This window comes from Capsella rubella, unplaced genomic scaffold, assembly GCF_000375325.1.
Source record: "Capsella rubella cultivar Monte Gargano unplaced genomic scaffold, Caprub1_0 scaffold_6, whole genome shotgun sequence".
In the NCBI taxonomy this organism is placed as follows: domain Eukaryota; kingdom Viridiplantae; phylum Streptophyta; class Magnoliopsida; order Brassicales; family Brassicaceae; genus Capsella; species Capsella rubella.
Window position 1 is genome coordinate 10,070,068 of NW_006238918.1, and position 14,379 is coordinate 10,084,446.

General features: G+C 32.9%; 1 protein-coding gene and 1 long non-coding RNA gene across 7 annotated transcripts; both read left to right on the forward strand.

The window, feature by feature from the left end:
- Positions 1–5,046: 5,046 nt before the first annotated feature.
- On the forward strand, positions 5,047–6,586 carry LOC111829927 (F-box protein At4g00893). The gene is given in 5 exon segments (XM_023780052.1): positions 5,047–5,050; positions 6,166–6,274; positions 6,276–6,385; positions 6,388–6,540; positions 6,543–6,586. Coding segments are annotated over 5 exon segments (420 nt in total).
- Positions 6,587–9,922: 3,336 nt separating this feature from the next.
- LOC111830101 lies at positions 9,923–13,846 on the forward strand. Of its 6 annotated transcripts, none has more exons than XR_002833421.1 (7): positions 9,923–10,037; positions 10,137–10,302; positions 11,671–11,854; positions 12,933–13,049; positions 13,225–13,308; positions 13,381–13,465; positions 13,570–13,846. It is a non-coding gene; the product is annotated as an uncharacterized LOC111830101 (long non-coding RNA). The 6 variants fall into 6 exon arrangements; XR_002833423.1 differs by having other exon boundaries at positions 11,674–11,854; XR_002833425.1 differs by having other exon boundaries at positions 11,723–11,854.
- Positions 13,847–14,379: the final 533 nt, after the last annotated feature.

Genomic DNA, 14,379 nt, shown 5'->3' on the forward strand with positions numbered 1-14,379 from the left:
GAGAAAGAACAACTTGGTACAACTGTAGTTGGCCAAAAGGAAGATGTCGAGGATGTTGAGATGGAACATGGCGAGAAAGAACAAGCTAAGGAGAAAGGAGAAAAGAGGGAAATAGAAGAAGTTTACGAAACAAAAGATGTGAATGCTCACCAAGGTAAAAAGGTGAAGATCATAGGCTAGAAGAAGGGATCTAGTGTAGTACTAAGGAGTCCTATTCAGAAAAGACAGATTGCGAAAAAGGGTAATTTATGAGCCATCCTACATGTGAACTCTTCAGATTGGTTTGTTTAACGTTGTGTGTTTTGAATTATTTTATATGTGAACTCTTTGGATTGGTTTTATGGTTTGTTGTGTTTATGGATTTTTGTGTTTAAGGATTGATGTGTTTTTGGATTAGTATGTTTTTGGATTGGTGTGCTTTGAACTATTCTGGTTAAGTTTAATATTGTTTGTTAAGTTTCTGAGTTGCCTATTTTATATTATAAACTATGTACAACTGCATTCAAAAGATCAACTTGGTAAAACTAGATAGTACTTGTACCATTACAAAATACTAGTTTTACAACCATATATTACAACCCGAATACATAAAGTAAGTTCAAAGTAAGTTCAAAGTTACCAACAAAGTTGAGCCAATAGGGAAAGGGGAAAGTTACAATTAGATTACACGATAAGAAAAATTTATACTTAATTGTACCATTACGAAGAACAAGTTAGGGGGTGTTATTGGTTTGTGCGTTATATGGTGTTTTAATGACTTTAGATGTTAGGTAGAATCTGTTTTTATTCAATCAAAATTTTACTAACCTCTTTTAAAGTTTGGTGTTAAAGATTTTACTTAGTTGCACAACTATGAAGAACAAGTTACACTTGGTTGTACTATATTCCCAGCTATCACAAGAAGACAACCACATAAAACGAGTATCCACGTTTTCTTGATTTCCTTCATATCTCTCATCCTTTCCATCTTCATGAGACTAACTTTTTCCTCGAGAACACCGACTTGAAAATCCAATTGTCTTACCTCATCCACCAATGCTTCATCAACCCACTTTAAGACATGTCCATCGTTCACAAGCTACATAAAAGATCAAAAATCAGAAGGAAAAGTTGGTAACTAAATCACAAACACAATAGTAATCAAACAAATTTACATGCTTTACCCTTCTATCATATGCATATTCACAACGGTAGTAGCGACAACACGAATTTGGTATGGATCGAGTGATTATGTCAATTATTGGTGACCCACAATGACACTTTTTTGGAATTCCAGAGAATCATCGTCGGTTAAAAGAATTCCCACATAAGATTCCCGATGCTTCTGATTCGCAGCTCATTCTCAGAAATCGCAAACCCAAAGAAAATGATGAAATTGTAAACCTAGAAAGAAGGAGGAGAAGAGAAGAGAATAAAAGGGCAGTAAACCCGAAACCCTAGCTAGCTATCCACCTGATTCCCCCTTTCAATTTCAATTTGAAATTAAAAATTTTGAAAATTCTAAAGTATAGGAAAAAAGAAAAAAAAAGGACCAAACAACAAACACGTGATCCACGTTACGCACGTGTAGCTGCCAAAATGCACATGTAGCTGCCAAAATGCACATGTGTAGTTGCCAAAAGACACATGTGCAGCCGCCAAAATGCAGTAGTTGTACCAAGTTTACAAGTTGTACTAGTTTTAGCAAGTTGTACATTTTCAAAATTTTAGTTGTAATTTGTTATACTATGTTTAAAAGAAATATTTTTAGTTGTACACATGATTTTAATTAACTGAGGTTCGTATACCACATGTGCATGCCTAAATATTTTTGAAAACATTCATTTCTTAGCTTTTCTAATTATATGTTGTTTGCAATGATAAAGTGACATTTAATATAAGGTATTTCATGATAAACTTAGAATGTGGTGATATCTATAGTGAAGTATATATTATTCCTTATTATATATATATTGGATCACGTGATGAAATTTAATTCAATTCATGTTTATATTTATTTATTTTTCTCCAATTCATGTTTATAAAAGTTCAAATAAATCCTTATTTTTTTATAGTAAAAGTTATATATCAATATAAAAATCATTGAAAAACAAGTTGACTTAAGAAAGTTCGAAAATCAAATTCAAATTATTCAAGTTATACCATAATGAAAACAAGTTGTATCTGGTTGTTCAAATAGGATATTACATAAAACTATAATCAATCAACTTCGGGAACACTGACTCTCAAACCAGCTCGCAATGGAAGATTTCTTCTTCCTGCGTCCATGCTCTCCTGTTGATTTAATCTTATTTGTTGGTTTTCTTCCTCTCTTTCTGACATAAAATTTATGAAAGACAACCAAGTCACGCACATCGTCCAGAATGATCCACATAGACATGATAAGAACTGGATATATCGTCCTTAAATATCCCAATGCCCACTGCTCTATCCAATAATACTTACTACTTAGCTCATGCAATTGGATCTCATTACCAACGTTTTTTGCTGCTTTCATGGCAGCAACAATAGCGTGCATACACAAATATCTATCAATATCAAATTGTTTGCAGTAGCAAGTTTGTTTTTCCAGATCAACCACATAACTACTACCGTCACCTACAGCCACACTGTATTCCAGAAAATAGCTATTTAGTTCAGTCACCGGTAAGAGCTTTGCATCTGCACGTCTATCGTGCATCAACTTCTCAACAAAAGGGACTAACTTTTGCTCTATTAGTGTCTCTAAGGATACTTTCCTATATGTATTAAACCATTCAACTAGTTTAGCAACAATTATATCTATCATTGGTTGTAACGCGTTTTTCCCTTAAGAATCTAAAGACACCATTAATAGATTCTATATTAGTTGTATCAATGTTATATCTAGCTCTTGGAAAAAAACGTCGCGCCCATTTATTTTGTCCTACCTGTTTATCAAGATAAGTACTTGCGGCTGGAAACCTTTTAATGACATCAGCATATAGTTCCTCAAATTCAGACTCAGCGTAAGCCTTCGCAACTTGCATGAACATCGTCGCAACTAAATCTATGTTCACGTTTTTACAGCTAAGTTTAACATTCTGAGACCAGTGATAAATACAATACCCATGGTGAGACAATGGGTACACCGTACTTACTAATTTGATTAAGCTTTGATGTCTATCAGTAAATAGTACCAACTCAGAACAATCTGGATAACTGTTTTCAGTTTATTGAAAAACCAAGTCCAACTTGCATTGTTCTCACTATCAACTACACCAATTGCAATCGGATAATGGTGGTGATCCGGATCTTGAGCTGAAGCCACGATTAGTACTCCACCATATACTTAATACTAGTTGCATCCACAATGATCATCTTTCTATTGGCATTGAAGCCTTCAATGCACGCCCCCAAGACAAAGAATAAATACTTAAACCTCTGGGCTTCATCTAATTCAACATATGAAATTGTACATGCATTCATCTTCTCCAACATGTGCATATAAAACTAAACCAACTTACCAAGTGCTAATAGCTCAATTGGTAAAGATTTTAGGCAAAAGTTCAGAGGTCGCCGGTTCGAGTAGCGCTTGGCTCGGGCCTGAGGGGATATATGGGCTTTGGCCCAGAACCTCTTTGATTATTAAAAAAAAAAAAAAAACCAACTTATAACTTTCTTCTAGGGTACCGCAAAGGTCAGATCCAACTAGCTTTTTTCCTCTATTTGCGATTGTGTATGACACTTTGATAACAACTTTTGATTGAACCAAAGGGATGATATATTTTGGAGTTTTAGTGTCTATCAGACATGGAAAATCTTCACGCAAAACAGATGTAACAAAATGAGATGTGCCTCTCCTTTTTTTATTCATTGTACTTGTTACTGACAGTAAGCATGTATCTTACTATAAGTTCTGACCGAGAAACTGTAAACACAAAAAACATAGGATCCGACTTCAATATAACAAAGTCAAAACAACTGTTATGCGTAGCTTTTTTAACTAAATCTAAAATTCCTTGCTTGCTTTCAAATTCTTGTCGTATAGTCACATCCAAACCATCTTCCATTCACGGTTTACAACCGGTGTGATCACAACAACATGTGTCATCTCAGCAGCAGGTGTAATCTCAGCAACATGTGTGCCATCTTCTACTATTTCTCGTTTTTCGGACTGTTCTTCATAATGAATAATGTTCCCATCTCTCCCATCACTATTTTCTACCATCTCATGACATTCAAACGACTCACTTTCATCAAGAAACATGTTCCCGTCTTTCACTCTACTACTTGAAATATTCTCCTCATTGAGTGAACAACCTACACTTCCTCGACTCTTCTCATACCTTGATTTACGACTTTGACATGCAAAACTTTGAAATGATCTTCATTCATATCCATATAACACATAATATCATCATCATCATCAAATATGTATATTGGTCTTTTAGGCTCCACTGATTCTAGAACGTAACTCAATTTCAGCTCAGTCGTTGTTTCATCAACAACCGCCTTCCTGCATATCTTGTTCACCAGTGCAGAATAAGTGACTTCCTCTGTCTCCGTTCTAAGAGATTGATTGATTAACTTTATCTCTTGAATTTCATCTTGGCTCAATTTTCCTTGTTGCATAATATCCCCCATAATCATAAATTATGATTTGTTGATAATTTTTATTCATTGTGGCCTTAAATAGAATAGAAAAACTCACATTATAATCTCTGTCATGTTAATAGTTATACGAAGTTATACCAAAGAGTACGATTTATACTACTAATTTTACCATTATAGTTATACCAGTTGTACCCGAATAGTTATACCAAGTTCTACCAGTTGTACTACAACCACTACTAATTTACAGATTACATCCCTACGATTCAATTCGATTGAACCGTTACAATGCACACATTATGAACAATAGTCGAACCAATTAGGCTCATATCCCTAATTGACAATGAGGATAAGAAAATTCTGATTAAATCCAAATTTACAATATATCTAATTGCATTATTAATAGTCCAATAAAGATGAACAAATACAATCCACAACAACTCCACTTCATGCCAACGAGTTATGAATTTAACAATGGGTATAAATAAGTGTATTACCTCAGTTGTTGGGTTCTCGTGTTGATAAATAAGATGATGGTAAGTGTGTGTGAGGAGGAGCTCGTTGATGGAGAGATGGAGGATAGATCTAGATCGTGGTTGAAGGAGAGAGAAGATGAAGATTTTTGAGTGGGTCCGCGTTTTTTCTTTTTCCTTTTTACTTAAATTAAATCAATAATACGGGGCGAAATATGAGATTAAATTAGTCAATATATTGTGAAAGGGTACTAAGATTGAGGGTAATCTTAATCAAGAAACTTATCCTACTATTTTGGTTGTGATTCAAGTCGATTACGTAACAACAATAGAGGTGTGTGACTTGCACTCTTTTTCCCTCCTCTTGGTTTTGTCCCAATAGGTTTTCTAAGAGAGGGTTTTAATGAGGCAATCCCACACACTCTTTCCCAAGCTGATTGTTGTTTCTTTGCCAAGGAGCCACATTTTATGAAGGGGAAGAGTCATTTTTATCATTTAAACTCTAGTTTTAAATTTAAGGTCTTTTCGAATGTTTTTAATAATGTTTCGAAACTTGGTGTGTTTTTTTCGAAAATAGCTTATTTTCTTCTTTAGATATCCTTTGTAATCTCTTATGAGAACTCATCAAAAAACTTATTATCAAAATCTTTTTACAAATTGTTTGATCTGAAGGGTGTGTAATATCTCTTCATCTTGTGATCGTTTGGTGTGGCATATCCAAGCCTAAGCAAGTTCGTTAGGTCAGTGGTCTTTCCGAAATATTGTAAGTTACAATTGATCCACAAGGCATTCTCATTCCTTTACATTATCATCATTCTCCCACAGATCCTTTCTATCACCATATCATCTTCATTTGTCTTGTTATTTACGGATCTTTCATCTTTCGTTCACAATTCATACAAAGAGCTCAAGGGACTGGATCTTCTCAACGAGGATCATATTACTAGTTTTGGTTGTTCTTTATCAAAATTTTCTTTTTTGGAAGTGAGTGGAGAACCATGGCTTATCTAAGCGATTAGATCATTGTCTTATATTTTTTGTTAATGAACTATTAATCTTCCTTCTCCGTTGTATGTTTTTGTGGTGTTTGTGGCATTTTTTGGCTGTTGGTTGAGTCAAGATCATGATGGACGAGTTTGGGGAAAAAGAAATGTCGGATCCAATGTTTGTTACCCGAAAGACTGAATGTTTCTTATGCGAAAATCCAGATTATTGGACAAGTTCTTCTTTATCTTTTACACTCGAGCTTATAAATTTGCCAAAGTGTGAGATGTCCTTTTAGGCCATTGTTTTCTCTTTGGAACCTATACCGTGTATTTGTGCGATAATATCATTAAGCATTTCTATCCCGTAGCAACTAAGTTGATTACACAAGAATTTTCTTGCTCTCTTCGATATGAGCAGGATATGAATAACAACCTCTTACATGCCAATAATCACTTTTACTGCTTCATCTCAGGAGGTCTTTTAGTTGACTTTGGTCTAGTGAGTCATAAGAATGGAGTGAACACAGGTGCCCATATATTAATATGATGATATAATTTTCTCAAGAGAATTTGCTTGACTAAGAAGAATGAAGAGCTCTTTCTCATGTATACGTGTTGCAACTAGAAACCGATGGTGTATAAACATATGTCTCCTCAAATTGGGACGAGAAGACTAATACTACTCCTCAAGTATGTACTCATCATAGAAGAGATTGAATGTTCTAGGTATGATGATCCGTGTGTACTTCCCAAACTATGGCTTAGAAACTCCAAGAGTTGTGTATCCTACTACTGTTTAATGATATGGCAGATGCAGAGATAACTACGCCCTCTTAAGAGCCTTTGTATCGTCCCACCGCCCAAGAACGTCTAAGATTCGATGATAAGCAAATGGATGATTGCAAAAATTCAGTGTATACCTCTCTCGTTTTAATGAATTGAAGGGAACAATAAAGTCGTCACGTATTGACAAGTCGTTCTAATGGATCCTTTCCAACAAATCGAGTAGCTGGAATGGCTTATGTCAAGCCTTGTAGACAACAAATGCAAAAATTTCCTCTCTTAACTAAAAAAAAAAAACATTATCTCCAAAATGGTTGATGGAAGGAAAAACCTTCTTCTCTTACCCAGTGTATTGACATCTTTGCTTGAGTTACATGCATATACAGTCGATCAACATATTAAATTTTGGAGCAGTAAAATATGAAATACCAGAAAACCATTGTAAGATGCTTTAACAACAACAACATTATCCACACGTCCAGAAACCATAACTGTTTCATAGTGGAAGTTATAAATATTTAATAAAACCACCACAAAACTCCTTTAAGATGCATTAGATCAACTCATCATGCCAGATTTTACATTTAATATGATGTTTTTTTTTAATAAAACCCAAAAAAAAAAAAACAACTAGCATTTTTTCATAAAAAAAAAAACTATTATGCATAATATATCCCCAGTTTTCCGAGGTTCTCTAGATCCTGTAATCTAATCAAAATCATTAATTAAATTTACAACTAAAACTAAATAAACTATTTTTTATTTAATATAATTCGTTAAGCTGAACATAATATATACCTAATCGGCTGACCCGATCAGTCTTGGGAGGAACGCGCCAAAGTGCTAACATGTGGACTAGTTGTCAACACCTAGGTGTTGAATTACTACACTACCTAACCACAAATTGGGAATGCCTTCCGACTAATGTCTGGGGGTATTCATACCGCATGCATCTCTGACTATTAACTAAACCAATTGGTGCAAGGCCTAACTGATAGACCTCCGAATAAGATGTTTATAACAACAATAGAGGATAATCAAATTTGGGATGTGGAAGTTTCACCTTTTCACCCATGTTGGTCCTACCACTAGCCCACCACGTTGTGGGCGAAGCATAATAGAACAACAAATACTAAGTACAAAGACTATTACAAAAATGAGTGACATTTTGGGATTCACAATGGCACCAATCAAAACAGTTCAGATATGTATCAAAATACGTTTTATCGATCTAATAATTACAGTGATTAGCAGTTTGTTTATTAATCTCTCCCACGAAATTCCGATGTCCAAACATGTGAAACCTTCGAGATAACCAAGTTCCTCAGTATTGTCCATGGACATCAATTTAAAAATAACTGAAAGCTTTCTTCAAATATTTCATTTATATGAGTGACGAACATTTTTATTTTCTTATTAAAAATTATAGACAATTCACTATTAAACATCCAAAATCCACTGCACATTATTATAACTTGTAATAGTTTTTGTAACCTCTCAAGGCTGAAGCTTTCTTATCCTTTAAGCTTTCAAGCTTTACTTTGGAACTATTTTTTAAGAAGAATGCAAGACTGAGATTGTGATAACAAGAAGATGATGATGAATGCAGGGATAGAGTGAATGATGAAGAACTAGAAACAAAGAAAGGGAGACAAACATAGTTTAACGAGTTCAGATGCTCCAACCGGTGTAGCCTACGTCTCGTCGGGAACAGTGTCTCGGAATCCACTAATCACTTGAGAGTTTACAGCTTTTCCCTCACCTATACTTGGCAAATACAAAGCTCCACTTCTCTCACTGTGTTTCCCCACTCTATTTCCTCTCACAACCCTTACTCTCTTGCATTACCTTACAATGGACACAAGACCTCTGTTTTATACAAAAACAAGGACCACTTATGACAATGACATTTACCAAACCTTTGACTCCAGTTTTGTCTTTTTATCTTTGTTCCTTTAGGCATCAATGCTCTTAGGAGGCTGCAAATTGCAGGTTTGCATACTTTGTCTCCTCATAGCATATCCTTCTGTCGTACGGCTCTGATTTAAACACAGAGAGGGCACATGGGATGTACTCATTGGTATTGCTTTGAACCCTCTTACTCGTCTAGCTTCTTCTCTTTCTTATCTTCAAATTAAACCTTCTGCTTCTTAAAGAGTCTCCACTTGTTTCACTCTTAACCGATCGAAACCTATAATTGAAGAAAGAGGAGATTAGATTCAAACTAAATCCCCACATAACTAAAATGCGACTGATGCTTAAGATAATATATATGACTTATGAGGATTGTATTATTTGCTATGTACCCAAGAAAGTACTATAACTTAAGTGAAACAAGGGTATAAGACTATTGTATTTGTTTCACTTAACCCCATTTTTTGAATACCCTCGATTCAAAAAACTCTTGCACTAATACTACCAAATCCTCTTTTAGGAAATGATAGGATATACATGTCATAATATATGGTTTGTGATTTTTCTATGTACATAGCAAACAACACCATCCTTTAAGGGACTATAAAGTAACATGAAAGTTGATCATCAAAAGAGTAACTAGAAGAATGAATTTTAACCCATATTTGATTTCTCGAAGACTAAGCAATACCTTATATTGTTACACAAGCTTCAGTTAAATTTTGGTTTTAATTATATATAGTTGGTTGAAGCTTGAAGTTTAATGGTTCATTACCTAAGTTTAATTAACTTAGTTTTATATATAATAAGGTTAATATAAAATTATGATTTGAGCATTAAATTTAACTTAAATATCTAAGCAAAACTTTCAATTAAGTTTTAGATTAAGAAACCTATTTCCGATATTAATTGGAACTTTTTATAAGCATGTCAATTACGTTCAACTTAGTATGTTAAATATCAGATAAATAGCAATTATCTAGTTGTAATTGTAAACTACCAAGATCGTCTTGGTTGTTTGGGGGAAAAGAAACTCAAACTGAAAAAAGCTCTGAAACCTAGAAAGGCCCAATAAGTCCACCAAGCCCATTACACCCAAATTCTAAACCTAGATTAAGAAAGATGTATAAATAAGGATCTTAGGGTTTTCTTCCTTTTAATTTTGTGCCTCCTAACCCTAGAGAAGAAAAGAGAGATCTCATGGAAGAGCAAAAGGAGAAGAAACCACCAATGAAATCAAGGAAAAATCTTAGGAAATGGTATAAACATGGAGAGGCAACCGGACACCATTGTGGATGAAAGTTGGTGGGTATGTTTCCAACTCATTAATTTAGTTTCCTATAGAAGGGTTTTGCAATGATTTCATTATTTTTAAGGTGTTATTCCTGTTTTCTTAAACCTTTTCTAGGGAGTGCAAGTTTGAATCTAGGATGACTAGTTGTATTGCTTGGTTCCCAAAACAAGGTCCGTTTGGGATGAGCCTTTTCATAGGTGTTGTCGACTCTTAGAGATTGTTGCTGGAGAAAGAGGAATTCATTCAAAATTGGGAAACTCAGTAGGAAAGCCAGTGAATGGTAAGTATCGAATATGTCAGGAAAGAGAGTTATGTCTTCTTCATATTAAGCCAAGGTGAGGGTTGTGACATGTTGATCTATAATCATTTAGGGTTATTGTGCTTTTACTGTATAGATCTAGTCTAGTATGATATGTTGATTGATTGAGATTATGTGTTAGTATGATAGGCATGAAACTATGGTTCTGATAAACATAGGAATTTGTTTTACCAAAATGAGGATAAAAATGGAACTATCTATTCAATTAGATGAATAGTTGAAAAAATTTCATAGTAAATGTGTATATTCAACAATATTAATAAATACTCCCTCTAATTCACAAAGAGTATCATTATAGTGTTGTATTTTTGTTTCACAAAGAGTGTCATTCAACATTTCCAATGCATATTTTACACTAAATTTCCTAATTTTACCCTTAATCAAAAACTAATTAAACTCATACATTACTTATTAAATAGGGGCATATGTGTATATTTTAATGCTTTCTTAACTTGTGTGAAATGTGTCAAATGACACTCTTTATGAAATATAGGGAGTATTTAATAACGTACTATATGTTTAATATATATATATATATATATATATATATATATATGTTTAATATAATTATTCGTAATTTTAAATTAATTTTATAAAATATATATATTATATATATATATATATATATATATTACAAAATTAATTTAAAATTACGAATAATTATATTACTTTAAAATAGGTATATAACAACGATATTAATTTATAGTTTATGTTAAAACATTATTATTTTTTGTTTGCTCTGAAATTTTTTATTAATAAATAATAAAGTCATAACATTGATGTAAAGTAAAATTAAGACAAAACTATTTTCTTATTGAAAGACATACTCCCTCTGTTTCACAAAGAACGTCACCTTGACACATTTCACACAAATTAAGAAAATATTAAATTATACTTTTATACCCTTATTTAATTTGTGCATAATGGTTTAATTAGCTATGGGTTGAGGATGAAACTTGGAAAGTTAGTGTAAATGTTGCATCGAAAATGTAGAGTGACGCTCTTTGTGAAACAAAAATAAAATTTTGAAATGACACTCTTTGTGAAGCAGAGAGAGTATCAAAAGTATTAAAAACATTTTTTGAGAGAAGACGGTGGTGGAAAATAGTTGGGATGGGTATATCGTCGACATTTTTTGTCGGTCCAGTAAAGATAGCGAGCACCTATGTTTAGGCTCCTTAACGGCTGACAACTCTGAGAAAGAGGTAAGGAGCTTATTGCAAATGAACCATATGTTGTTGGGTGGAATCGTGCTTGTGATTTCTTGTGATTCTTTATTTGTGTTGTGCCTGCTTGTTTTTATGTGAGTCAATGGTTTTTGTGTGCAAGAAGGATCGCCATCATGAGTAACTTATGGCTTACGCCGAAAAAATTGTGGAAGGTGAGGACTAGGGACAAAGTGGAAAGGCGAGTTCAAGAAGGGTGTTGTAGGCATGATTTTCAACATGGTTTTAGGATATCTGTCTGTTGTGTTCTGACTCAAATTGACTGGTCATAGAGGAAAGCTCATCTTGTAAGTTCTTCCCTCTCTCTCCCTTTCTCTTTACATCTCTCTCAAGAATCCTACATTGAATTTTTTATATAAGATTATGGTTTTCCAGTCACAATATATATATGTACATTATTTAGGGACTGTAAGACTTATATGCGATATATGTCAGACGATAGATTAGGTTTTTTTAAAATAATTTTTTTTTGTAGTCATATTTGAGGAGTTTACTTGATTGATTTTGTTTTTCCATTTTGTTAAACTATGTTGAATCTAAGAATCGGTTTTCAAAATTAAGTTTCTCAAAAATTTTGGATCTCATAAAAATTATGGCTTTATTATCTACGTACGATTTTTTTATGGGGGTTTCCTTTTATGTAGTTGTTAATTTCTTTGGATTTTTATTATCATATTTGAGGATTTTTTTGGATCGATGTGTTTCTCTTTAGTTATTTCAGATAAATCTAAAATGGGTATCAAAATTTAGGTTCAAAGATTTGGATAAGTATACAGATCTTTGAAACCTCATAAAGTATAAGGATTTTATGAGATATGTACTAATCTTTTTTTAATAAACCCAATGCATGGTGTTTTAGTTATTGTTCTTTTTTCCTTCTGTATTTTGGAAAAGTAATATAACATATTAAATGTCGAATCTAACATAATTTATTTATCTGATGTATCTTAAGTAATGTTCATGGCTATCGATTAAGTATTTGTAACTTTCAAAATGAAATAGTTAGGGTTTCGAAGATGTGGGCATAATGTTTTCTAGAATTTATTAAAGCATCTTGGAGTATATAACTTTCAATTTTTTTACCTTCCTTGAAACCTTTTACAAATATTAATTTATTTTCTTTCAGCCCCATGGCTTTGTTATGTTATTCTAATGTGTTTTTTTTTCAATTCTTTCATCGATATGTATATAGGTATTAATCTTATTGCTAGGAATCCCATATATATATATTTCAATTTAAGATATTATTTCATTTCATGGCTGAGCGGAATTCATGTAGGCCAAAAGAGATGTCTGAAACATTTTCCATTTTAATGACCTTTTATCAAGCCTTTTGAAAATAATTATGAATTTTCTTGTTTGAAGAGATAAAATTTGTGCGTCCACTGTCTGCACGACATGGCGTAAAGCTGCTAAATCTCTTCAAGTTGGGAGAAACCATCCTTGGGTTATCACATTCTCGAAACGTGACAAAATTAAGAGGTACCAACTCAATCTGCCATAGTTAGTTGGAACTTCTGCTTTTATGAAAATAATAAAATGTGACTAGTAAATATTAGGTTTTAAGAAAACTTCAACAAAATAACCTTTTTACTTCCCGTTTGTGTGCTCATGGATTACAAAACATGAGTTTATACGATTTTCTTACGTTGAAAAGACTTTAGATTTCGTGATCACCAAGACTCGTATGGGAGGGATTTAGCTGCAATAGAGACATGACGATGTTGAGACATGGAAGAGGGTAAAAAAGCTAAAAACATAGACATTTTTTATTTGTTATATTAAACGTTTATTTATTTATTTTGACTTTCAGTAAAAAAATCAGGATTGGTGAGCGAGTGAATGAAGAGATATTTTCAAAGAGGCCATTAAAAGGAGTTATAAACAAGCATGAAAGGGTATACAAAATCAATAGGACATGACTTTGATGTTAATATTCTAATTTACTGATTTGTTATTTGATCTTGAGTCTTATGACTTACTTTGTTTGTTTTTCTTTAAGAAAAACTTTATTAGGATTTCTCAACGAACTACATCAAAGCTATAGTGAATTTTCAGAAACTGAGAGGAGAGAACATTGAGAGCCAGAGGAGAGAAGCTCAAGAAAATCTGCAACAGCAGAGGTTTTAGGTAAAGATATTGAAACAACACAAAATTATATTTTTTTGCAGATAATGATTCAAAGAATAGAACAAAAAAAAGAAGATACTACACTATTTTAGTTTCAGTTGTGACTTCTCATTTGATTTTATGGTTTTAATCTAATTATTCTCAAGCTATGTCAGAGAATCACAACTAATATGCTCAACAGGATGTATAGGAACAAAGAAACAAAAACATTGAGAAGGAAAGAAGAGATGCTCTCTTAAGACTCAATATGGTTTTGTTTAGTAGAATTATCAATAGTTTCTTAATATTTTTTTCTTTCATAGATCAATCTTTTGTCATATATTTGATCTATTAAAGAAAGTAAAAATAAGAAAATATTAATAACTCATCTAAACAACACGTTATCAAATGTCAATAGAGCATTTCTCTCATTTTCAATGTTTATTTTCCTTTGTTCTTGCATATCCTGTTGAGCATATACGTTGTGATCTTTGACAAGTGATGAGAATAAATAGACTAAAACGGAAATCAAATGAGAAATCGTAGTTGAAACTAACATAATTTATTATGTTCTCCTTGTTTCTCTAATATGTTTCATCATCTGCAGAAAAATATCATTAGGTATTATTTCAATTTCCTTACCTAAACCTCTATTGTTGCTAATTATCTAGATCTTCGCTTCTTAGTCTCTTGGTGCTCTCTA